The sequence below is a fragment of the Portunus trituberculatus genome, chromosome 24 (assembly GCF_017591435.1).
Source record: "Portunus trituberculatus isolate SZX2019 chromosome 24, ASM1759143v1, whole genome shotgun sequence".
Taxonomy (NCBI): domain Eukaryota; kingdom Metazoa; phylum Arthropoda; class Malacostraca; order Decapoda; family Portunidae; genus Portunus; species Portunus trituberculatus.
Window position 1 is genome coordinate 12,979,956 of NC_059278.1, and position 27,363 is coordinate 13,007,318.

Sequence of the window (27,363 nt, forward strand, 5' to 3'; positions counted from 1 at the left end):
CAGTTTTTGTTTTGTGTATTGAATCTTCCTTTGCAGAATATAGATAGAATTGTTGTATGATTAATATTTCAAGTTTTACATGAATTTTCTGCCTTGAATGGATTAATATCAATGGAAATGTATGTGTGCATGTATGGTATAACTAATTTATTTACTTTAGTATGTGTTAAAAGGAAGTAAGATCTACTAACAGATATCACTCAAGATTCGTTCTGCTTGTCAGCTAATTATCAACTGTATGTATACCTGAAGGTAAGGAGAAGACCAACAATAGAGTTTTCAGGATTGACAGCTGAACATCTACAGGTACTCCTTGTAAAACCAGCTGAGAAGTGGTAGTAGTGACTAGGAATTATTTCTGTAATTTGCTTCTTGATATTCATCCTATATAAATCAACAGGTAGAAGCAGTTGTCTGCAGATCGTCTTATTAACTCAAGACCTCAGATTTATTGTGATCAATTTATATATATATATATATATATATATATATATATATATATATATATATATATATATATATATATATATATATATATATATATATATATATGTATATATACATATACATATACAGTAATACTCCGCTTAACAAACAGGATAGGGGGTGTCAAAGCTGTTCGTAGAACGAAAATTCGCTAAGCGGACGTAATTTTCCCATAGGAAGTAATGGAAATAGGTAGGTGGGGATGCGTTCTGGGCTGGTCCCCAACATACCACATGGGTTAAAAAAAAAAAAAATTATATATACGCTTTGGCAGCATATTGGGCCACCGTGTACCACTACTTTTATGATGTCATATGAGTCATTGGAAGTTAGAGGAGCCACGCAAAATTCTCAATTCTCGATTTATGTTATAAAAACAACATTTTATTAGCTTTTTACACCCCAAGAAAGGATTGTTTGTAATGCATAAAGTGAATCTTACATGGAATACCAAAAAATAAAGCAGAGATGAGATCTCCCACAGACGAGGCGGAGACTCAAGGCGACTCGGTTGCTTCTTTTTCTTTGTGTGACCCTTTTAGCCTGCGTGTTGTCTTTCCCCATGATATTTTTCACCCTCTATTGCTCGTTATACGGATATCATATCTTAGTATTCATATACGCTCATGCCACGAGGATAACCTTGACTCCATGGCACTGAGTGATAGTGAATTATTAATGAAATACCACGGTATTTCATTAGTAATTCACTATCACTCAGTGCCACGAAGTCAAGGTTATCCTCGTGGCATGAGCGTATATGAATACTAAGATATGATATCCATTATAGCAGGAAATAGAGGAGTGAAAACATAAACATCATGATGAAAGTAACACGCAAGCAAAATGGTCACAAGAAGAAGAAGAAGCGGCTGAGTGGCCACGAGTCTCCCGCTTCGTCTGTGGCTCATGTTCATCTCTGTTTTATTTTTTTGGTATTCCATGTAAAATTTCACTTTATGCATTACAAAACAATCCTTTCTTGGGGGCAAGGTTTGTAAAAAGCTAATAGAAATGTTGTTTCGTGAACATAAATGCATATACAAGACAGTAACACCACCTGGAGAGGTGGTGTTCCCAGCAACCTCAGAGCAACCTGATAGCAACCTTGTCACCGGCCCTCCAAGTGTTCATGGATGCCATTTCGCGCCAAGAGGTTGCTCTAACGTTGTTAAAGAATCTTGGATCCAGCTCCAGGAGCGCTGGAGACAGAGGCGGGGAGCCAGCCAATAACAGCAAAGCTACCGTGTTCGGCCCCTCACCCGGCAAATTCAAACCCAGAAAATTCGCTAAAACGGATGTGGTTGTACGTTATGCGGACTTTTTGGTCTAACTTTATATAATACGTTAAACCGGAAATTCGTTAAACGAACGTTCGTTAAGTGGAGTATTACTGTATATATATATATATATATATATATATATATATATATATATATATATATATATATATATATATATATATATATATAGTACAGGAGAGAGAAGACCCACAAAAGGACGGTTATCTTCATTATATCCACTTCACAACGTTTTGGGAAAGTACATATCCCATCTTCAGGTACAAAAAGGCACTGTAAAACCACACGTAAAATGTTAAAAAAAAAAAATGACCTGACGCAGTGGTCCTGCTACTTGTTCCTCCAACAGGTAAGTGGGGAGGGAGACTGGCTTACCAGTATTTATAGGCTCCTACTCACTAGATGGCAAAATCTGACTGGTTCAGTAAGAATTTCCTATCCAATACAAAATATAGTACAAAATTCTGATCCGTCATAGCTAATGCAAAAAAAAAAAAAAATTTAAAGGTACGATGTACAACAGTAAGTCTATAACAGAAATATTTTAGCCTGAACGAAATACTCAATGCTGATTGGTTGAAACAAAGTACACGTATATGAACCTACGAGTCCTAACTATGCTAGGCTCCTACTCACTAGATGGCAAAATCTGACTGGTTCAGTAAGAATTTCCTATCCAATACAAAATATAGTACAAAATTCTGATCCGTCATAGCTAATGCAAAAAAAAAAAAAAATTTAAAGGTACGATGTACAACAGTAAGTCTATAACAGAAATATTTTAGCCTGAACGAAATACTCAATGCTGATTGGTTGAAACAAAGTACACGTATATGAACCTACGAATCCTAACTATGCTAGAATGACACTATCTCACCTAGTTCAAAAATATTAAGAGAAAATTAATAATTTAGTAGCTATTTCTGTACCATTTAACTCTGGCTTCTCTTTTACAATTATTTAAATAAAGATTCCGCTATCCTAAGGTCTGAGTTACAATATGCCCTATACTTTATGTTGATCAGTAAATGCATGATTACATTGTAATGCATGTTCTCTTATATTTGAGAAACTAGGCTCAGTGATACGAGCATTTGTTCTATACGATACTCCCAAGTGCTCAGAAATTCGAATTTTTAGGTTCCAACAGGTGGAACCAATATACCGTGACATACAGGAGGAACAAGTAGCAGGACCACTGTGTCTGGTCTTTTTATTTTTTTTTACGTTTTACGTGTGGTTTTACAGTGCCTTTTTGTACCTGAAGATGGGATATGTACTTTCCCAAAATGTTGTGAAGTGGATATAATGAAGATAACTGTCCTTTTGTGGGTCTTCTTTCTCCTGTACCGTGTACGCTATAGACGTCCTGTTTTTCAAGTTTTATATATATATATATATATATATATATATATATATATATATATATATATATATATATATATATATATATATGGACAAATTATATATCCCTCTCAGAATTAAGTAAAAAAAAAAAAAATTTATATATATATATATATATATATATATATATATATATATATATATATATATATATATATATTATTTATTTATTTATTTTATTTTTTTTTTTTTACTTAATTCTGAGAGGGATTTATAATTTGTCCATACATTGCTGTAATTCAGGGGAAATGTTTGTTTATACTTTTTTCTATGTTTGTGTTGGATGCAGCATGTGACATGGTAACTGTTCCTGTGGAGTAAGTGTTGGAAAGTGTGAACACTGTTATCTTGAGACTCAGAATGATAGAGGTGCTGAGTTATACTTGGTGTTGTCAACTATTAGAGTTAGGAATTTGAATTTTTGTTGATAATTGTTATAAGTATAACTTTGTCAGGTATTTAAATATAACGCTTGTGGTAACTGTTTATTCATCATATTAGGTTGGCCCTCTCTGAAACGATAGTCTGATAGTCCTTTTCAGTTGGAAACCACCACACTATATTTTCTTCAAAGGTGAGACAGACACTTCCTCTCCTCTAGCATACTTCAGGTAGAGACTAGTAAGTAATGTATGAGAGTTAATTTAAGAAACTAGTATGTATAGCAATGTAAGGTATAAACATTGTATATGTGTGGGATGTTTCCATATGAATTGAACTTATGAATGTCAGGTTGGGCAGATTGTCACCTGTGCTTTACTTGAACCCAAGACAAGTCCATTCAACTTAGTCTGATCAGTGGAGACTTGTCTCATCTGGAGTGTTGTCAATGAACTGTTGTCTGGCAGTTTGTTTGCTATCAAATGAGAGAGGGTTAACCTGATTCTGGATTTAGTATACGTATTGTCATGGTATTCTTGTAATGTATTTTGCATATATATATATATATATATATATATATATATATATATATATATATATATATATATATATATATATATATATATATATATATATATATATATATATATATATATATATATATATATATATATATATATATATATATATATATATATATATATATATATATATGCACACACACACACACACACAGTGGAGATTCAGTACTCGAACTTAATTCGTTCCGAATGTCTGTTTGAGTATCAAAAAGTTTGACCATTGATACCTATAAATCAGGTAATTCATTCTAATCTTAGCAAAACTACAAGTTTATAAAAATTTCAATGTGAGAGGTAAGTGATGGAATGTCTATATTATGGTAGTGCCCTTTTCTCCTGGTGTGATTCCTCTGAACTCATTAGTGGAGGGCTGTGGTTCACTAACACTTGCACTCTCAGTAGATTCCTTATTTTCACCACCAATAAGCCTTTTGGTGCCATTATAAGTTTCTAAATGAAAAACTACCAACAGAATGCCGAAGAATATTGTTTTTCTCAAGATTGCAGCCTGACTAGGGATACGCACCGATATCAGAATACTGGTATTTTGCTTCTGTATTACTGGTAATACTAGTATCAGAACAGGACAATGGTGCAGAGAAGAGGGAGAGAAGAGAGTTTAGTTTACAACCATGTGTATGGCCATTTGATTACCAGATATTTTCCCTACTAATAAGCCTTTGGTGTTAATGTAAGTTTATAAATGAAAAACTACAGACAACGCACGAAAGTGTTATTCTGACAACCACAGCAGCATAATTGAAGGAAGGGGGAGGGAGAGGCCAGGGAGCCTTTTTTTACAATCATGTGTAGATCTTCGACTATCAGGTATTTTTTTGAGTATTAATCAAACTTTTGTGTTTGAGTATTGTAAAGTTTGACTATTAAGACGTTTGAGTATTGAGTCTCCAATATATATATATATATATATATATATATATATATATATATATATATATATATATATATATATATATATATATATATATGAGTTGTGCATTATTAGAAGCAGGAGATAAGGCTCAATGCATAATTAGAAGTAATGGAACAGATCCATTACCAATAATAGGTTGTGGTATCTTTTGTATATTGATAGATGGTAAGCATAACTGCCTTTGGATATTTTTAGAGTTTGATAGAATATTTCTGCAAATTTTCAGATATGTACTGGCTTTTGTTAGAAAATTGTTGGTTATTGTTTCATGGTCAATGATCTATGTAAGCTAAATGAGAATGTAAAGTGAAATTAGATCAGACATGTCTCCAAGATTGGAATGTTACAAAATAAGAATTTTATGTGATGGTATGTACTAAAGATTAGATGTGAAAAGAATGAACTCACAGGTAGGAATCCAACTAGGCATTGAATTATCTGCAAATCTCTTATGGTCTTGTATGCTTTAATTTGTCTGCATTTACTAGATAAATTATCACTTTTGCTACTGCAATAGCCAATCAAATACTAAAAAAGAAATTAATTAATTTGAAAATATATGCAAATTAAAACTAAATAGAAAGAAAGTTTTCTAAGATAACTCAACAAGATGTGTAAATAGAAGTGAAAGAAAAGTATTATGTGTAAGGAAATATTATGTATACATTATTTGATATCCAGTGGATTATTTTGTAATCATTGGTTTCTTAGGATTGAGTTGGTTAGCTAACTTATGTGTGGCAAGAAATTGTACCTTCTTTTATTTTTATTTATTGATGTTTTTTTGTTATGAGTTGTAGAGACTAACTCTACACCAGCTGAGTAATTCATCTCACATGATGTATAGACAGACAGTTGATATGAAAATTGCAGCCGACAACTGAGATGTGAATTGTGTTTGAATATGTGGCACATGTTGAATCTTCAGTTTTCTATTCTTATGTATTTCACTTTGAACTCATTCTCTTTCTTCTTATATATTGTAGGGAAATATCTAGTTTGGTTTTTGTTGTAGCAAATTTAGTTACCTCTATAAATCTACAGGAGTAATGTCAATATATGGCAGAGGAGGCAGTGTGTGAGACAGCTATTAGATGTACATGTGTAGATACAGAGTTGTAGCTTTTCTCCTCCTGTGATACTCCCAGTATGCCGTGCTGCTGCATTCATGGTTGTGAAGGCTACCATAGGTTTCCCCAAAGATTACTGTTGTGAGAGTCATCTCACTATTTGTCACTGCTCAGCCTTGTCAAAGAAATTAGGAACAGTTATGAAAGGTATCCTCCATCCACTCATGGGGTTATTGGCACAGTCTCACTTTTTAGAAGGAAGTAGCCAAGCTCATTTATCTCCGTAAGTGTTATTTTTTTCATCCATCATTGATGTTTGATGTTACCCAAGATTAGCTTTGACTGCAGTTTTTTTTTATATATAGGCAGTAACTGAGTAATATTAGTTCACTTCATTTTTTTTGCTTGATGTATAACATACATTTCTTTCATTAAAAACAGATATCTTACATGTGCAGACTACCATTTGATGTTAGTGTTTGGCACATAGCATGGTATACTGTAACCAATACTAAAACTTTGAAGTGTTTAGTACATAGAGTAACTCAGCATGAAACTTTTGGGAAATGGTGTTTACTTAAGATACAGATGCAGCATACTAATTTTTACGTGCCAGGCAATCTCGCTTCTCTTAACATATACTGCAACACCCACACTGGGCAGAGCATCCTTGTGAGTGTGCAGAGCTGAGCTGGGGCCACTACACTGAGTGCGTGCGTGTGTGTGTGTGTCTGGGTCTTGGGGACTAACAGGTGATGGTGTTGTGTACGCAGCGTGAGTGACGTGCAGTTGGAGCCCCGGCCAGACTCCAAGGCATCGCTGGGTGTGGACACTAACGTGGGGCCAACATCTATGGTCCGTACCCTCACCTGGACACCCCCACTGTCTGTAGAGGGTAGTACCCCTACCTGGACCGAGGGAACCCCCAGCTTTACAGAGTCCTCCTCTAGTGGAGATTTAGGTATGCTTGCTCCTGCTTCAAGTGCTTCCTTGCAATCCTTTCCTAATAACCTTTCTTCCTTCTCATTTTCCTCACAACTTCCTTGGATGGTTGCCTGGCCTAAAGAAAATGCAGAATATTTATTTATTTATTTATTCATTCATTTATTTATTTATTCATTTATTTATTTATTTATTTTTATTTTATTATTTATTTATTTATTTATTTATTATTATTTTTTTTTTTATTCCTTGAGGAAATTTGCTTCGCACAGCCTTTAGTTGTCTTATGGTAACACTGTAATTTTTGTACATGTGCTGTGCATTGTAAGTAATGACTTAAATGTAGTTTGGAAAATCTATGATTTTACTAGGCTAAAAGGTATCATACTGTGATGTCAGTGAAGTTTTTGGTGTGATACAGTGGACTGTTCCTCCTTGTTTTTTTATAAAGTTTACTCTTCATTCCTCAATAACAAATAAATTAGAATGATAGAATGATCTATATCTGGCAGTTCACTTGTAGATATGGCAATGGTGTAGCTTGGGTGCATATAACCAGTGTCTACTGGATTGTAATGGCTTTGCCATATGTATATATTTATCAGAACTAAATATGGTATCTTGAGATGTGATGGTGAATAATTCACCTTTCTTTAACCAAATACAAAGGTAGTCTTGAGCAATACAGATTGTAAGAATGTCAGGAGTGTTAAGTGCTGAGTGTGTGTTGACCAAAGATAGGCAGTGTATATGATAGGTACATCACTTGTCCTTTCACCAACACACTCCATTTCATTTTAACACACTTGTCTGCCTTGCAATCTGCTCTGCTCAGTAACCAGCTTGGTATAGTATACTTGAACCTCTGTTAATTGCTACTTACACTTCATTTTTACATACACTGATGAAACCACATCTCACAATGCTGTGTTCACTATTGACAAAATTCACTTTTTCTATAAAGGACTGACCATCTGCCAAGTACTTGCCTAGAAAAAGAATAAAAAGGCTATGAGTGGTTAAGAAGAGTTATTTAATGAGTTCATCATATCACTGGTAACTTTGTTGACTTGTTATATTTTCTCCATAATGTCTTTTCTGATTTATTTTTAAGTTTTATGTTTTTGTGAATGTTACAACCAGCTGGTTTCTTGAAAAGTCTTTTATTTAAAAGTTTATGATAGTAGTATTTCTCAGAATGGGAATGGCTCTTCGTATCCACATACTATTCATGTGCACCTATAACATGTATATGCTGTGTGTGTGTGTGTGTGTGTGTGTGTGTGTGTGTGTGTGTGTGTGTGTGTGTGTGTGTGTGTGTGTGTGTGTGTGTGTGTTTACCTAGTTGTAGTTTTACAGGGCCTGGGCTTTACGCTCGCATGGCCCCATCTCCATATCTACACTTATCTATTTTTTCTTTAAAGCTATGCACATTTTTTGCTGACACCACTTCATCACTCAAACTATTCCAAGTCTCAACACATCTTTGCGGGAAACTATATTTTTTTTAACATCTCTCAGACGTGTGTGTCTGTGTGTGTATGTGTGTGTGTGTGTGTGTGTGTGTGTGTGTGTGTGTGTGTGTGTGTGTGTGTGTGTGTGAGTGTGTGTGAGTGTGAGCAAGTACATACACACACACACACACACACACACACACACACACACACACACACACACACACACACACACACACACACACACACACACACACACACACACACACACACACACACACACACACACACACACAATACTACTTATTTTTGGAAATATACAAAACAGGACTTAGGAAATATGTTCTGAAATATAGACCTAAAGAAGAAGGAAAGAAAGATTGGTTTAATGCAAGGTGTGTTAGGGCAAAGGAGAAAAGAGATGGAGCATGGAAAAAGTGGAGGAGAAATAGAAATCCAGCAAATAAGGAAAACTTCAAGGCAGCGAGAAATGAATATGTTAAGGTGGTAATTCGATGACTCGATATCAATATCAGTTTTTTGGCTCTCCCATTGCTATTTTTTCACCGAATTCAATAATATTTATACACAAGGTGTACGTTTATGGTGTACGTCTTCAGTGTAAATTTGGTACACAAATGTGGCGTAGTTTTTTTGCAATAAATATTTTTTCGGCGATAAGAAAATAATTCAAAATACCATTATAAAATCAAAACTAATAACAGTGTGGCAATTTCCTCTTAACCACATATAATATACATAACAACAAATAAATGTTAGCATCGGCATACACATAACCTATGTTATAACAATTTCATTACACGCCAAATTGTTACCTTTTTTTTCATAAAAAAATTTGAGTTTATAAGCCTGTTGTAAATTTATTTGAGTGAGTTCATGCATTATCATGCTGGCATTTGTTAAGATGAGGTTGTTGATCATTTTGCTGCAAAAAGTTTTGAAATTGACCAATTACTGAAAAAGTTATTCAACAGTATATGCTGAAAAACTGAAAGTCGAGAAAACGCATTTTCTGTGAACATCTTCAAAACCCCACATAACTCGCTTCCTCACTGGGCAACGGTTTCCTAGCAGGTGGGCTTTAAGATAGGAGGTACCCTAAAAAGTATCCCCTTTAGCCCATAAATTCCCGTGAAAAGCCCACATGGTATAAAAAAAAAAATAACTCACTCCAATATGTACCAAACTCAGATATGTACTTACATAATCCCTTGACAACTGCTTGGAGGCTGGTAGTGGCTGTTTAAATAGTTTCAGGCCATGTTACATCATGGCCTTACACGTGGCATTGTCACAATTTGGGAACCCAACACGTGTAAAATACGATCAACAGGTAGGCTGCACGCACAGGCACTCCCTAAGGCTGTATCGATTGGTACTGAGGGAGTAGCGTCTTCCTCACCCTCACTGCCTGATACTAAACTATCGTACATCACGTAAAAATAAATAAAACAGCTCAAAAAAAAAAATAAATACAAGCAAAACAAAGACTAGAAGAAAAGGGCGATGCACGCTTGGGTATTGAAAGGGCCGGCCCTTTAAACCCGCCATTACCAGGTAAGCAGTGCGTTATGTGCCTGGCAACTTCGGCCATGGCTTCCCTCTCCAGAGACGAACCCAAGTACTAAGTTTCCAATTTTTCAATTTTTTTGACCAAATTAACGAATTTCCACCTTAAGGTGAGGAAGGAAGAGGAAAAGAACTTTGAAAAGGACATTGTCGAAAAATGTAAGGAGCAACCAAAATTGTTCTACAGATTCATAAATGGAAAAATTAGCCAAAAAGAAACAATAGAAAGGTTAAAGGGAGAGAATGGGATGGTAGAAGACCCAAAAAGTATGGCAGAACTATTAAATAATAAATTCCAGGAGGTCTTTACTAAGGAATCCAAATTTGAAAGGCCACAGGGTAATAGAGAAATAGTCTATATGAAAGAGATTAAAGTAACCAAGCTTGAAATAAAAGAGTTAATGAAGGAACTGGATGAAGAGAAGGCAATGGGACCAGATGAAGTGTCAGGCAAAATACTGAAAGAATGTAGGGAAGAACTAGCAAGTCCTATATACATCATAAAATGGTCAATAGAAAATGGAACAGTGCCAGTAGAATGGAAGAGCTGAGGTGGTTCCCATATATAAGAGCGGAAGGAAGGAAGAACCTTTAAATTACAGACCGGTATCACTAACTAGTGTAATATGCAAAATGTGTGAAAGAATGATGAAGAAACAATGGATTGAGTTCCTTGAAGACAACAAATTAGTATCAGATAGCCAATTTGGTTTTAGAAAAAGACGGTCATGTGTAACTAATTTATTGAGTTTCTATTCTAGAATAGTTGATAGAGTACAAGAGAGAGACGAATGGATTGACTGTATTTATTTGGATTTAAAAAAGGCATTTGACAAAGTGCCACATGCAAGATTACTATAGAAGTTAGAGGAGAAGGGTGGCTTAAAAGGAAGCACATTGAGATGGATAGAAAATTATTTGAGGGGGAGAGAAATAAGGACTGTATTTAAAGATATGAAGTCCAAGTTGAGAGTAGTAGAAAGCGGAGTGCCACAGGGGTCAGTATTGGCACCAATACTTTTCCTCATTTATATTAACGACATGCCAGAAGGAGTGAACAGCTACATAAATCTGTTTGCAGATGATACGAAACTGTGCAGAGTTATAAAGCAAAAGAGGATTGTGAAATACTGCAAGAAGACCTAAATAAGATCTGGGAATGGAGTAAAAGTGGGAAATGGAATTCAATGTGAACAAAAGCCATGTCATGGAAATGGGAAAGAGTGAAAGACGACCTGTGGGAATCTATAAGATGGGAGATGGAGTAGAACTGGAGAAAGTAAAAAGGAAAAGGACTTAGGAGTGACGATGGAAGAAAACAATCAACCAGTAAGCCATATTGATAGAATTTTTAGAGAAACATATAATTTGCTAAGGAATATTGGAGTAGCATTTCACTACATGGACAAAGAAATGATGAAGAAATTGATAAGTACTATAATAAGACCCAGATTGGAATATGCAGGAGTAGTGTGGACCCCTCATAAAAAGAAACACATAAGGAAATTGGAGAGACTACAAAAAAATGGCTACAAGAATGGTTCCAGAATTTGAAGGGATGACATATGAGGAGAGACTAAAGGCTATGGATCTACCAACCCTGGAACAAAGAAGGGAGAGAGGAGACCTGATACAAGTTTATAAATTGATCAACAGAATGGACCAAGTGGATAATGAGAAACTGATCCTGAGAGAAGAATATGACATCCGAAGCACAAGATCGCATAGTAAAAAGCTGAGAAAAGGAAGATGTCTGAGAGATGTTAAAAAATATAGTTTCCCACAAAGATGTATTGAGACGTGGAACAGTTTAAATGAAGAAGTAGTGTCTGCAACGAGTGTCCTTACTTTTAAAGTAAGATTGGATAAGTGTAGATATGGAGACGGGGCCACACGAGCATAAAGCCCAGGCCCTGTAAAACTACAACTAGGTAAATACAACTAGATAAATACACACACACACACACACACAGCGGAGTGCCACAGGGGTCAGTATTGGCACCAATACTTTTTCTCATATATAAACGACATGCCAGAGGGAGTGAACAGCTACATAAATCTGTTTGGACGATGCGAAACTGTGGAGTCATAAAACATAAAGAAGATTGTGAAATACTGCAGGAAGATTTAAACAAGATCTGGAAATGGAGTAAAAAATGGGAAATGGAATTCAATGTGGACAAAAGCCATGTCATGGAAATGGGAAAAAGTGAAAGACGACCAGTGGAAATCTATAAGTTGGGAGATGGATTAGAACTAGAAAAAGTAAAAAAGGAAAAGGACTTGGGAGTGATGATGGAAGAGAAACATATAATTTGCTAAGGAATATTGGTTAGCATTTCACTATATGGACAAAAAAATGATGTAGAAATTGATAAGTACTAAAATAAGACCTAGATTGGAATATGGAGGAGTTGTGTGGACCCCCCATAAAAAGAAACACATAAGGAAATTGGAGAGACTACAAAAAATGGCTACAAGGATGGTTCCAGAATTTAAAGGGATGACATATGAGGAGAGACTAAAAGCTATGGATCTACCAACCCTGGAACAGAGAAGAGAGAGAGGGGATCTGATACAAGTTTATAAATTGATTAACGGGATGGATCAAGTGGATAATGAGAAACTAATCCTGAGAGAAGAATATGACATTAGAAGCACAAGATCGCATAGTAAGAAACTGAGGAAGGGAAGGTGTCTGAGAGATGTTAAAAAATATAGTTTCCCGCAAAGATATGTTGAGACTAGGAACAGTTTGAGTGAGGAAGTGGTGTCAGCAATGAGTGTGCATAGTTTCAAAGAGAAATTGGATAAGTGTATATATAGAGATGGGGCCACACAAGCATGAAGCCCAGGCCCTGTAAAACTACAACTAGGTAAATACACACACACACACACTTACATTGTGTTTGTGCATGTATTCATACACTACATGCATGCTTACATATAAATAAGGATGCTACATAACAGTATGTCATAGATTGCAACAATTTGTCATCCTGTGTCAGATCATACATTTCTTCTCTTTGTTCTCCCCAGCATGTCTTAGTTTGCCTCCTCTTTGTCCTCGTCCTTGTCCTCTCCCTCTCACTCTCCCTCTCCCTCTCCCTCTCTTTCTTCCTCTCCATGACACGCACCAGAGGGACACAATCCACCACCACCACTGTACGCTTTGCTGTCACTCGTGTGTGCCAGGCACCGAGGATGTCATGTCCTCTATACACCACCACTGCTTTATTTTATAAATATCCACCTCACCCACATTAATTTCTTTCAATATGTAGAACATCACAATATACTGTAAGTTTTTCCACTTCTATTGGTTATTACTATATATTTATGATCTAATGGATGGTGAGGCTTAAAATATGACTAGTTATTATAAGAATATCCATTTGATATTCCCCTGTGGAAGTAAGTCTTACTGAAACTTATTGGAAGGGGTATTTAATTGTTCACCATCTTCTTGGCTAGCTATACTGATAAAGGTGTTCTGTGCCACAAGGGCTGAAGCAGTTGGTCAAGGGGAACATGTAGTGCCGGACTGAGGAGTGCAGCAGGCAAGGGGGAGGCAGGCTCAGGCTTAGCACAGTAATGTGTCACAGTAGTCAATAGTGTTTGATAGTTTAGAATGGTGGATTTAATCTTCTTTACATCTTGTATTTTGTCATAGAATATATGGTAAATGGTATATACATATATAACACAGGCAGTAGTGGGCACTTCCAAAATTCCAAATTTTGCTTGCGTACTTTTCTATTTTGGACTTAGTCACAAACACTTGAAAATTTGCAGTATTGTATTGGGAAAGTATTATTGCAGCTGCAAAATTACTTGCAATCCTATAATGCCACTGCCACATCAGTTGTTACATGCTAAGGTGTGGTTAAAGATGAAGCTATACTACTATACATCATTTCCTGGGCTTCCCAGCCGGTAGTATCCAGGATTTGAGAACCTGGTAACCAGCTGTTGTGGAACACACCATTAGCAGCAACACAGCAACACTTGCCTCTTCAAGAAACTAGCTGCAGAGTTGTATTTTTGGTCCCCTGTGAGGGGGAAGATGAGTAAGTAGATAGCTACAGTGGGCTGTGTTTCCCATAATTTCTTCTTTGTTTATAGTAGACATATTGATGTGTTTGGCTTCTATGAAATAGAACACAATCCTGCATGATGGACTTGACTCATGTGGGTCATGATAGCACAGCCATGGGCACTTGTCAACTCTATGGCAGTGCTTGGTGTCCCACACTAGTCTGACATCAAACATGAAACAGTGATTCTTACATTAGTGAGTAAACAATTTACTACATTTATATTTTATTTTATTTATTTATTTTATATTTTTATTTTTAATTTTTATATATTTTTTTTTATTTATTTTGTTTATTTTTATTTATCTATTTTTTGGCATTAGAAATCTATTATTTCAAAAATGAAATTTTCTGTGATTTTTTTTGTAAGTGCAGATTTCCACTCCAAGCTTTTTGTGGAGTCACAATTACAAAAATTTAGACGCAAAGTTGTGAAATTGTAATTGTGGACTTGAATTTTAGATTGGGGTGCCCACCACTGGAATGTGTAGTGTGGATATTATTTTGTTGTTTTGTTACATTTTTGTATTTGTCCCAAAATATTGCAGGGTTATTTTTTATTTTTGTATATATATATATATATATATATATATATATATATATATATATATATATATATATATATATATATATATATATATTCTTTTACAAGTACTATTTGTTTTAATGTAAATTTCCATCCTAAATTCCTGTACATTGGATTGGATGAGAAGTCCCACGTGTGTGATGGATCCTTGCGCCTGAGGAGGGCACAAGCTTCCTCTGTTCATGTTACTCCATGACTTAGCTTGATGGTACACGTGTTCGTGTGCCACAAGATTGAAGGTTATGTAGAAGTCCCTGAAAAGCACTAGTGAGGCCTCCAGTAATGAAGAGTTTTGTGTAGTGTGTTATGTTTACACCTACTTATTCAACAATTGTGTTTCAGGGTGTCCCACTACTCCAGTCCGCAGTCTTAACACCACCCAGGAGTCCAATGATATCCTCTTCCATGAAACAGAGATGGTGAGTACCACAGGTGTGCCATTGTAGTATGTAGTAGTTCCTTGCTAAGCTAGCTTCTGCTGTGTGTGTAGTTATGCTTTCAAGGTATGTAAGTCCAAGGTTGATGACATTTTGCATTTACAAGAACATTAGACCTTAATCAATGTCACTATGCAGGAAGATTGGAGACTTTGGTTCACTTTTTCACACTATGTTGTTAATGTTTTGTGTATATTATTTTTTCTTTAGAAATGTTAGCTTCTCTACTGTGTTGGCATTCTTTTGTTACACAGTATGAGAAGACAGTACTAGTTTCTTTTATTTATTGTTGTGTCTTGTGGACAGTGAGATGCCTGAAAGCCACACTTTTTGCTTGCTCTTTCACTTGTTAGGTTTATTCTTATTTATTAAGGGAAGCGGTGGCGTAGTGGATAAGGTGGTGAGTGTTCAAATCCGATCGTATACCGCTTTGAAGCTATGCCATTTGTTGAGTGGTTTAAAGTTACCTACATATCACCATGATATCCAGGTCCTAGGTGGTTACACCAAAGATGTGCTTGGGTGGTGATAAGGACCCTAATGTGGGTACCACTATGAATAAAATTGCCTGTGCCACTAATGGGTGGAAACTGAACAGTACTTCCTACATATACTCTTCAAGTATGCTTACAGGTGCTATAGACCATAACATAAAAAAAAAAAATATATTGCAAGATAACAGCATCTGTTTCCTGAGTGATTTTATATCATGAAACATAATTTACTGTTAATCATGTATGAAACTTTTTATTATTGTAATCCACAAGGGAGATTGACCTCTCAATGCTTTAGCTTGTTCAAGTCTGAAGTTTTATGAAGGTATTGGCAGCACTGCCAGCCATTTGATTTTGTGTGGTGTGTGTAGGATGGTATATGACCCTCATATATCAGGATAAGCACTGATGCACCATGCTGAAAGTAATTTTATTATTTTTTTAATTCTTTTTATGATACTAATAGATTAGATTACCATAAAAGTTTGTTTTCTCTCATTTCTCATCTTCAGAAAATGTCCATGAGAAGGCAGACTAATTTATTTCTCTAAAATTTGCATGGGTTTATTTCTTATTGTACGTACCTATTATGAAAAATCACTTACCATCATCATTATTACCGTAGTGGAGAGAGAGAGAGAGAGAAAGAGAGAGAGCTGCCTCCTGAGTCAGGTATCTCCCCATCCCCACCCAACCCAGATATAGCGCAAGAAACCATTTTATGTTGTCAGTAGTGAAGAGTTTAAACAACAGATAAGAGAGAAAATGAAAGACACAGTCATACAAGTGATCAAAGAAAAGGAAGAATTAGTAAGAGATGCAGTGGACAAAAAGAAGTGCATGGTTATATACGGACTAGAAGAAAAGAGAATCCTGCAAAATTTGTGAGGGAGGATGAGAAAGAGATGGTTAAGGAAATTATATCATTGGTTCAAGATGAAGAACAGAGCCTTGAGAAAAAAAATAGAGGAAGTAAATATAGTGAGGGAACCAAAAGACCACTGAAAGTTAAAATGAGATCACAAGTGGGGGTAGAAGAAATACTAGCGAGGACTAGAAAGCTGACTGGTAAGGCAGAATGTAAAAATACTTGGATAAAGAGAGAGATGAATCACCTAGAAATGAAAAAAAGAGAGAGAATTGTGAAGTGAAGCAAGGAAAAAAACGAGAGGGACAGAGAATGAGAATTTCTACTGGAGAGTGCTAGACATGAGGGTGAGGAAATGTTATATTTGGGAAGGGAAAGGAAAACATTAAGAGTCATGTACACAAACATAAATGGATTTATATCAGGATGCTTGGAAATGAGAGATTATGTACTGGAAAAAGGACCAGACGTGGTATGTTTTACAGAAACAAAGTTATGTGACGACGTCCAGGTGAATTTCAAAGAACAGGGATATAATGTTTAGAGGAGAAACAGAAAGGATGAAACAGGAGGAGTACTGATACTGATAATGACTTGAGAGGATATGTACATGGAGGAGGTACAGTTCAGGGATGGACTGGCCAAGGTTTTAAGTATAACAATTAGGACCAGTGGCAGGGAAAGAAGGAGTATCATAGTAGTAAATGTGCCACTGAAGATTAGTACATGGAGGCTTGATGTACAGAAAGAAATGCGAATGGAAGTGCTAAATTGCTGGGACAATATGTTAATAAAGGACAGAAGAGTGCTACTTGTGGGAGATTAAACTGTAAGCATGTAAATTGGGAAGAAATGGAAGTAAACAGTCATGTTGGATGCTGGGAGGAGGAAGTGTTACAACTGGCAGTGGGAAACACATTGGACTAAAGGGTGAAGGACTGTACAGGATATAGTGGGAAGAAGAACCATTAATGCTGGATTTGATTAAAAAAAAAAAAAAAAGTTATAATCATGATAAATGAATAAATAAATAAAAAAAGAGCCTTGTCTAACCATCAAATATCATAACCCAATGGGAAAAAGTGATCATGTGGTCTTAGATATTGTTTTAGAGGATCAGGATACTTTAAAGTGCAGTGACAGACACAAGCAAAAAAGACAGAACCACACCAAGTCAAATTCTAGAAGGTTAAGAAGCTACTTTGGTAGTATTGAGTGGAAGGAAATTATGAAAGGCAAGACAATTCAAGAGAAGTATGATATATTCCTAGACAAGGATAATGAGGGAGTAAAAAGATATGTTCCTGAATACAGAGTAAAAGAAAGCAAACACATGTGGTATAATGCTATATGTGCAAAAGCTAAAAAGTGTAAGGATGTAGCTTGGAAAAAATTAAGGAAGCTGTGGAATGAAGCAAATAGGAAGCAGAATAAAGAGACAAGGAGGAGTTACATTAGGATAAGAAGGGAAGAGGAGAGAAATTTTGAAAATGATGTAGTGAAGAGATGTGAAAAGGAACCCAAGCTTTTTTATAAAAATATAAATGGAAAAATAACAAACAGAGACCATTACTAAGTTAATTACAGGAAATATGATATATGAAACAACAGAAGAAATGAGTGAACTTATGAATGAGAGCTTTAAATCAATATTTTATGAAGAGGGCGAGTTCATAGAACCAAGCCACCAAGCGACACAGGAAGGATTAAGAGGCATCATGTTAGAAAAACAGAAAATTAAAGAATTACTAGAAAAGGTGGATGTAAGAAAGGCAATGGGGCCAGATGGAGTGTCAGGATGGACACAGAGAATGTAAGGAACAACTGGTGGAACCAATTTGAGATATAATCAACAACTCTCTAATGGAAGGGAAGGTACCAAAGGAATGGCAAAGAGCAAATATAGTTCTAATATGCAAAGTGAAAAAAAAGACTGAGCCCCTAAATTATAGACCAGTGTCACTAATTAGTGTTCTGGGAAAGATCTGTGAAATTGTTATCAAAGAAAAATGGTTAGAATATCTAAAAGGAAATGAAATAATAACTACCAATTTGTGTTCAGAAAAGAAAGATCATGCATAACAAATTTACTAAGGTTTTATACAAGAGTAATAGATGAAGTATAAGGGAGAGATGGATGGGTTGACACAGTGTATCTAGATATTTAGAAGACTTTTGACGTAAAAGAGTCCTATGGAAAATAGAACACATTGGAGGAATAAAGAGAAATATCTTAAATCGGATGACAGACCACTTAACAGATAAGGAAATGAGGACATTGATAAGAGATATCCCATCAAGCTGGAGCACAATAACCAGTGGCATACCACAGGATTCGGTGCTGGCACCAAGTATATTCTAAGTATATGTCAACAATAAACAAGAGGGTTTGAGTAGCTGCATAAATTTGTTTTCAGGTGATGCAAAGCTTTTGAGAGTAATAAGATACATCGGTGACTGTATGAAATTGCAGAAAGATATTGACAAGATCTGGAAATAGAGCTAAAAGTGGAAATTAGAATTTAATTTATTTAGTGATGGTCTCTCTGTTTGTCATTTTTTCATTTATATATACTAGTTAAAAAGCTTGGATTTCTCTTCACATCACTTCACTACATCTTTTTCAAAATTTCTCTCCTCCTCCCTTCTTATCATAATATATTCGTTACGTACCTCTTTATTCTGCATCCTATTTACTTTGTTTCGTTGCTTCCTTATTTTTTTCCAAACTGTATCTTTACACTTCCTAGCTTTTGTACATATACCATTATACCATGTGTGTTTGTTCTCCTTTACTCTGTACTGGGGAACACATCTCTTTACCCTTTCATTATATTTGTGTATGAATATTTCATACTTCTCTTGGAATGTCTTGCCTTGCATGGTTTCCTTCCATCTGATACTACCAAAGTAAATTCTTGGTCCTTTGAAATTTATCCTGGTGTGATTTTGTCTTTTTTGCTTGTCTCTCATTACATTTCAAAATTTTCTTACCGTCTAATTCAATTCCTATAATCACATGATCACTTTTTCCCATTGGGCTCCGACATTTGATGGTTGGTCAAGTCTCCAATTTTTTTTTTATTTATTTTATTTTATTTATTTATATATTTGTTTATTATTTTGTTTATTTATTTATTTATTTATTTTATTTATTTTTTTTTTTTTCTCTTTTTAATACCAAATCCAGCATAGATGGTTCATCTTCCCCTCTATACCTTCACCTATTCATCCAATGTGTTTACCATTCCCAGTTGTGACTCTTTACTTTCATCTCTTCCCAATTTACATGCTTACAGTTAAATCTCCCACAAATAGCACTCTTCTGTGGTTCCTTAACACATTCTCTGCGATACCACCCACCAGTGGGTCAACAGTTACTATCCACTGTTGCGATGTGACCCACCAGTGGGTCATACAACAGTTTTCACATACATCACATTTAAATTTTACAAATAATAGAAATTGGATTATATAGTAAAATTGCAATGAACAGTATGTGTAGGAGGGCATAATAAACACTGATAAATAACATGAAGCTTATTTTGTTTTTAGTGTTATAAAAACTATATGAAAAATTGTCTTGTTTCCATATTTTTTAATACATGTAAAAAAAAGAAAATTATATTGCATTTTTTTCCTTCAGAAGAACATATAACTTTTCTAAACAAATCATTGAAACAGGTATCACAATTGGATTTTCCTTGACAAGGTTCAATGATTTTTTTATTGATTTTTTTTATATTTACCTGATATTATGTGGACAGATTGTAAAAGAAGCTGCCATTGGTGACCTTTTTGAATTGCATATATAAATAAACATAAGTAAAGAAACAAAACATAATAAATGAAAAAAATATATCTGCTGTAAAAATTAACTGAAAATACTTTTTTCTTATTCTAATACATGTAAGAAAACTATATTATCTTGCATTTTTCATTCAGAAGAACATAAAGCTTCTCTATAAGAAATAGTCCAAACTGAGATATCACAATAGGACTTTCCTTGATAAGCTTCAATAATTTTCTTTATTGATCTTTTCATAATTTCATAATTTTTCTGATATCATCTTTATTATCTTATTTATCTTCTCTCTCTTCTGTTGAACTAAGTAGGTCATAAAACCATGTAGCATTCATTTTCTAAATATGCAAAACAAAGAGACAAAAATATATACATAAATTGGATAAGTGTAGATATTTAGATGGGGCCACACAAGCGTAAAGCCCTGTAAAACTACAACTAGGTAAATACACACGCACACACACACACGAGACGCAGCAGAGGAAGGACGCGATACCGTCGCTCCCGAGAATCAGCTGATCTTCACTACCTTTGTTTGGGTTTACAGTGGCCTGGGCGATAAGTGTGGACTCATTTTTTTTTCATGAATACAGTGTTAAATAATAATGAGTGAGAAAGATATTCCATCTAAATGCAGGTATGTGACAAGGGAAAGAATGAAAGCTGATGATGACAATGTTGGTGAGGGAGGAGGAGAATTTGAAGGCTTTGATACGGCGCAAACTTCACTATTTGATAGAGTCTTGACTATCGAACGTAAATTAGATAAATTGATAAAGGAGAGTATGGGAATGAAAGAGAATGAAGAACAGGATAAAGAGCTCCAGAAATTGAAAGAAAGGATAAAAAGAGTGGAAGAAAACGAAACTAGGCTAAGAACCGAAAATGAAGAATTAAAAGTCCAAATAGCGAACTATAAGAAATTGATGGAAGAAGGACTCGTAAAGCCGAGAAAGAAAAAGAAAAGCTAAAAGATCTAGTTAACAAAGAAGAAGAAAGAGTACAAGACGTGATTAAAAAAGAAGTACAAGCATGGAGAATCCAAGATAAGAAAGACAAGGAATCATTTCAAGAAGTATTTCAAGAACAGTTAAAAGAAAGAGATGAAAATATGACAAGCAAAATGATAGGAGTCCTCAAGAAAAAGAAAATTTAGTAAGAGAAATTGCGGAAAAAAGAAGAGTAATTATTTTTGGACTGAAAGAAAAAATGTTAAATATAGACCAAGAAGGGAAAAAGACGAAATGAAATCAGTAAAAGACCTACTAAAACATCTGAATGACGAGGATAGACAGAACTTAGAAGAGGAAGTAGAAGAAATCCATAGAATGGGACCATATCAAGAAGGAACAGTGAGACCAATTAAGATATTACTAAAATCACAAGCAGCAGCAGAAGAAGTACTATATAGAAAAACGAAACTCAGAGAAACAGAAGGTTGCAAAGATATATATATAAAGAAAAATAGAAACGAGGAGGAAAGGAAGAGACACAATGAACTGGTGGCAGAAGCAAGAGAAAAAATAATGAAAGGTCAGAGGAGGAGAAGAAGGCATTTTTTGGAGAATTATAGGAGACAGGATAAGGAAATGGTATATAAAAGAGAAAGAAGAGAAAAGAATGGAGCAAGTTTAACTAAAAATGATAAGAACAAGAGATTAAAATGATGTATACAAACATAGATGGGATTTTATCTAGTAAATTAGAATTAAGAGATTACATAAAGAAAGAAGAACCAGATATTGTATGCCTGGTGGAAACAAAGTTAAATGAGGCAATAAAAATAGACATAGATAAAAGGTATAATATATGGAGGAGAGACAGAGTGGGTAAAGGAGGAGGAGGAGTCATGATGATGTTAAGGAAGGAGATAGTGGTAAATCAAGTGGAGTTTGGGGAAGGAAAATCAGAAATACTGTATGTTAAGATGCATATTAACAAAAAGGAGTTAACAATCATTGGAACTAACCAAGAATATAGAGACATGATAGATGACACAATAAGGAGTCTTACAAGAATCATTAAGGAAAGGAGAAAAGTGATATTGATAGGAGATTTCAACTGTAAGGAGGTAGACTGGGAAAATTATGAAAGTGGTATGGGGGAAGATGCCTGGGGAGATAGATTCCTGAACCTAATGATAGATAATTTGATGGTCCAAAGAGTAAAGGAAAACACAAGATTCAGAGGAAACGATGAGCCGGCAAGATTAGACCTAGTTTTTACAAGGGATATACCAATTAACGATGATATAAGATACAAGTGCCCATTGGGAAAGAGTGACCATGTAATATTAGAGATGGATATAGAAGAAGGAAAGGAAGATAGAGATGAATCATACAAAGGAGACCGATTAAATTACAGAAAGGCTGATATTGAGAATCTCAAGAACTATTTTAAAACGTAAACTGGGAGGAGATGGAAAACTCATTAACGGTTCAAGAGAAATATAACTTATTTTTGGAAATATACAAAACTGGGGTCAGGGAATATGTTCCGAAATATAGACCTAAAGAAGAAGGAAAGAAAGATTGGTTTAATGCAAGATGTGCTAGGGCAAAGGAGAAACGAGATGGAGCATGGAAAAGGTGGAGAAGAAACAGAAATCCAGAAAATAAGGAAAACTTCAAAACAGCAAGAAATGAATATGCTAAGGTGAGAAAGGAAGAAGAAAAGAACTATGAAAAGGACATTGTCGAAAAATGTAAGGAACAACCAAAATTGTTCTACAGATTCATAAATGGAAAAATAAGACAAAAAGAAACAATAGAAAGGTTAAAAGGAGAAAACGGAATGGTGGAAGACCCAAAAGTATGGCAGAACTGTTAAATAGTAAATTTCATGAGGTCTTTACTAAGGAATCCAAATTTGAAAGACCACAGGGTAATAGAGAGACTGTCTATATGAAAGAGATTAAAGTAACCAAGCTTGAAATAAAAAAAGTTGATGACGGAATTGGATGAGGAAAAGGCAATGGGACCGGATGAAGTCTCAGGCAGAATACTGAAAGAATGTAGGGAAGAACTAGCAAGTCCAATATACAACATCATAAAATGCTCAATAGAAAATGGAACAGTGCCAGTGGAGTGGAAAAGAGCTGAGGTGGTTCCCATATATAAGAGCGGAAGGAAGGAAGAACCTTTAAATTACAGGCCGGTATCACTAACTAGTGTAATATGCAAGATGTGTGAAAAAGTAATAAAGAAGCAATGGATCGAGTTTCTTGAAGACAACAAAATATTATCAAATAGCCAATTTGGTTTTAGAAAAGGTCGGTCATGTGTGACAAATTTATTGAGTTTCTACTCTAGAATAGTTGATAAAGTACAAGAGAGAGAGGATGGGTTGACTGTATTTATTTAGATCTAAAAAAGGCTTTTGATAAAGTGCCACATGAAAGATTACTATGGAAGTTAGAGGAGAAGGGTGGCTTAAAAGGAAGCACATTGAGATGGATGAAGAATTACTTAAGGGGGAGAGAAATAAGGACGATAGTTAAAGATATGAAGTCCAAGTGGAGAACAGTAGACAGCGGAGTGCCACAGGGGTCAGTATTGGCACCAATACTTTTTCTCGTATATATAAATGACATGCCAGAGGAGTGAACAGCTACATAAATCTGTTTGCGGACGATGCGAAACTGTGCAGAGTCATTAAACAAAAGAGGATTGTGAAATACTACAGGAAGACTTAAACAAGATCTGGAAATGGAGCAAAAAATGGGAGATGGAATTCAATGTGGACAAAAGCCATGTCATGGAAATGGGAAAAGTGAAAGACGACCAGTGGGAATCTATAAGATGGGAGATGGAGTAGAACTAGAAAAAGTAAAAAAGGAAAAGGACTTGGGAGTGACAATGGAAGAAAATAATCAACCGGTTAGCCATATTGATAGAATTTTCAGAGAGACGTATAATTTGCTAAGGAATATTGGAGTAGCATTTCACTATATGGACAAGGAAATGATGAAGAAATTGATAAGTACTAAAATAAGACCTAGATTGGAATATGCAGGAGTTGTGTGGACTCCCATAAAAGAAACACATAAGAAAATTAGAGAGACTACAAAAATGGCTACAAGAATGGTTCCAGAATTTAAAGGGATGGCATATGAGGAGAGACTAAAGGCAATGGATCTACCAACCTTGGAGCAGAGAAGAGAGAGGGATCTGATACAAGTTTATAAATTGATTAACGGAATGGATGAAGTGGATAATGAGAAACTGATCCTGAGAGAAGAATATGACTTTAGAAGCACAAGATCGCATAGTAAGAAGCTAAGGAAAGGACGATGTCTGAGATAGGTTAAAAATTTAGTTTCCCGCAAAGATGTGTTGAGACTTGGAACAGTTTGAGTGAGGAAGTGGTATCAGCAAAGAGTGTACATAGTTTTAAAGAAAAATTGGATAAGTGTAGATATGGAGACGGGACCACACGAGCATAAAGCCCAGGCCCTGTAAAACTACAACTAGGTAAATACACACAGAGTGTACATAGTTTTAAAGAAAAATTGGATAAGTGTAGATATGGAGACGGGACCACACGAGCATAAAGCCCAGGCCCTGTAAAACTACAACTAGGTAAATACACACACACACACACACACACACACACACACACACACACACGGCCCGGTAGCTCAGTGGTTAGAGCGCTGGCTTCACAAGCCAGATGACCGGGGTTCTATTCCCCGGCCGGGTGGAGATATTTGGGTGTGTCTCCTTTCACGTAGTGTTCATAGCAGTGAGTAGGTGCGGATGTAAATCGAGGAGTTGTGACCTTGTTGTGGTGTAGTGTGTGCCTGGTCTCAGGCCTATCCGAAGATGGAAACAATGAGCTCTGAGCTGGTGGGGTAAGTGGCTGTCTCGCCAGAGACTGCAGCAGATCAAACAGTGAATTACACACACACACACACAAAAGAGAGACACGGTTGAGGCGGACGACTGGTGCAGTTTCGACGATCAGCTGATCTTCACTACATAGGTTGTATAGTATTTACAGTGGCCTGGGCAGGTAGTGTGACTCATTATTTTTATTTTTTTTTTTTTTTTAGGTGATTCAAGAACAATTAAAGAAAAGAAAAAATATGACAAACAGACATTAGGAGTCCTCAAGACAAAAGAAAATCTAGTTAGAGAAATTGCAGAAAAAAGAAGAGTGTAGTCGTATTTGGAATAAAAGAAAAAATATAAAATATAGACCAAAAGAGAAAAAGAAGAAATGAAATCAGTCAAAGACCTACTGAAGAATCTTAATGACGAAGATAGGCAGAACTTGGAAGAGGAAGTAGAAGAAATAAACAGAATGGGACCATATCAAGAAGGAAAACGAGACCAATTAAAATACTACTAAAATCACAAGCAGCAACAGAAGAAATATTATATAGAACAACAAAACTTAGAGAAACAGAAGGCTGCAAGGATATCTATATAAAGAAAAATAGAAATGAGGAAGAAAGAAAGAGATACAATGAACTGGCAGCAGCAGTAAAGGAAAAGAATAATGAAAGGTCAGAAGAGGAGAAGAAGGCATTTTTGGAGAATTCTAGGAGACAGGATAAGGAAATGGTATATAAACGAGAAGGAAGAGAAAAAAGTGGAACAAGTTTAACTAAAAATGATAAAGGCAAAAGACTAAAAATGATGTATACGAACATAGACGGGGTTTTATCAAGTAAATTAGAATTAAGAGATTATATAAGGAAAGAAAATCCAGATATTGTATGCCTGGCTGAAACAAAACTAAATGAGGCAATCATAATAGATTTGGATAATAGGTATAATGTATGGAGAAGAGACAGAGTGGGTAAAGGAGGAGGAGGAGTCATGATAATGAAAAGGAAGGAGATAGTGATCAATTTGTGGAATGTGGGGAAGGAAAAGCAGAAGTATTGTATATTAAGATGCATATTAATAAAAAAGAGATAACAATCATTGTAACATATGTGCCACCAAAAACAAATTCATGGACCAATCAAGAATATAAAGACATGATAGATGACACAATAAGGAGTCTAATGAGAATCGTTAAAGAAAGGAGAAAAGTGATATTAGTAGGAGATTTCAACTGTAAAGAAGTGGACTGGGAAAATTATGAAAGTGGTATGGGGAAGAAGCCTGGGAGAAAGATTCTTGAACCTAATGATAGACAATATGATGGACCAGAGAGTAAAGGAATGCACAAGATTCAGAGGAAACGACGAGCGGCGAGATTGGACCTAGTTTTACAAGGGTATACAAATGAATGACGATATAAGATATAAGTGCCCATTGGGAAAGAGTGACCATGCAATATTAGAAATAGATATAGAAGAAGGAAAGGAAGATAGAGACGATTCATACAAAGGAGACCGATTAAATTACAGAAAGGCTGATATTGAGAATCTCAAGAACTATTTTAAAACGTAGACTGGGAGGAGATGGAAAACTCAGAGACAATGCAAGACAAATATAACTTATTTTTGGAAATATACAAAACAGGAGTCAGGAATATGTCCCAAAATATAGACCAAAAGAAGAAGGAAAGAAAGATTGGTTTAATGCAAGGTGTGCTAGGGCAAAGGAGAAAAGAGATGGAGCATGGAAAAGGTGGAGGAGAAATAGGAATCCAACAAACAAGGAAAACTTCAAGGCAGCGAGAAATGAATATGTTAAGGTGAGGAAGGAAGAGGAAAAGAACTTGAAAAAGATATTGTCGAAAAATGTAAGGAGCAACCAAAATTGTTCTATAGATTCATAAATGGAAAAATTAGGCAAAAAGAAACAATAGAAAGGTTAAAAGGAGAGAACAGGATGGTGGAAGACCCAAAAGTATGGCAGAACTATTAAATAAAAATTCCAGGAGGTCTTTACTAAAGAATCCAAATTTGAGAGGCCACAGGGTAATAGAGACAATCTATATGAAAGAGATTAAAGTAACCAAGCTTGAAATAAA

General features: G+C 35.4%; 1 protein-coding gene across 22 annotated transcripts in view; it reads left to right on the forward strand.

Moving 5' to 3' along the window:
- The window catches only part of LOC123508368 (phosphatidylinositol 4-phosphate 5-kinase type-1 alpha-like), a 138,263-nt gene that overhangs the window by 90,273 nt on the left and 20,627 nt on the right, over nt 1-27,363 (forward strand). For 17 of the 22 annotated variants that reach the window (XM_045262022.1, XM_045262023.1, XM_045262032.1 and 14 more), the window contains 2 exons: nt 6,931-7,118; nt 15,169-15,245. In XM_045262022.1, coding sequence (XP_045117957.1) covers nt 6,931-7,118; nt 15,169-15,245 — 265 coding nt within the window. The remainder of the gene's footprint in view (nt 1-6,930; nt 7,119-15,168; nt 15,246-27,363) is intronic. The other 5 variants (XM_045262035.1, XM_045262037.1, XM_045262036.1 and 2 more) reach the window with 1 other exon arrangement.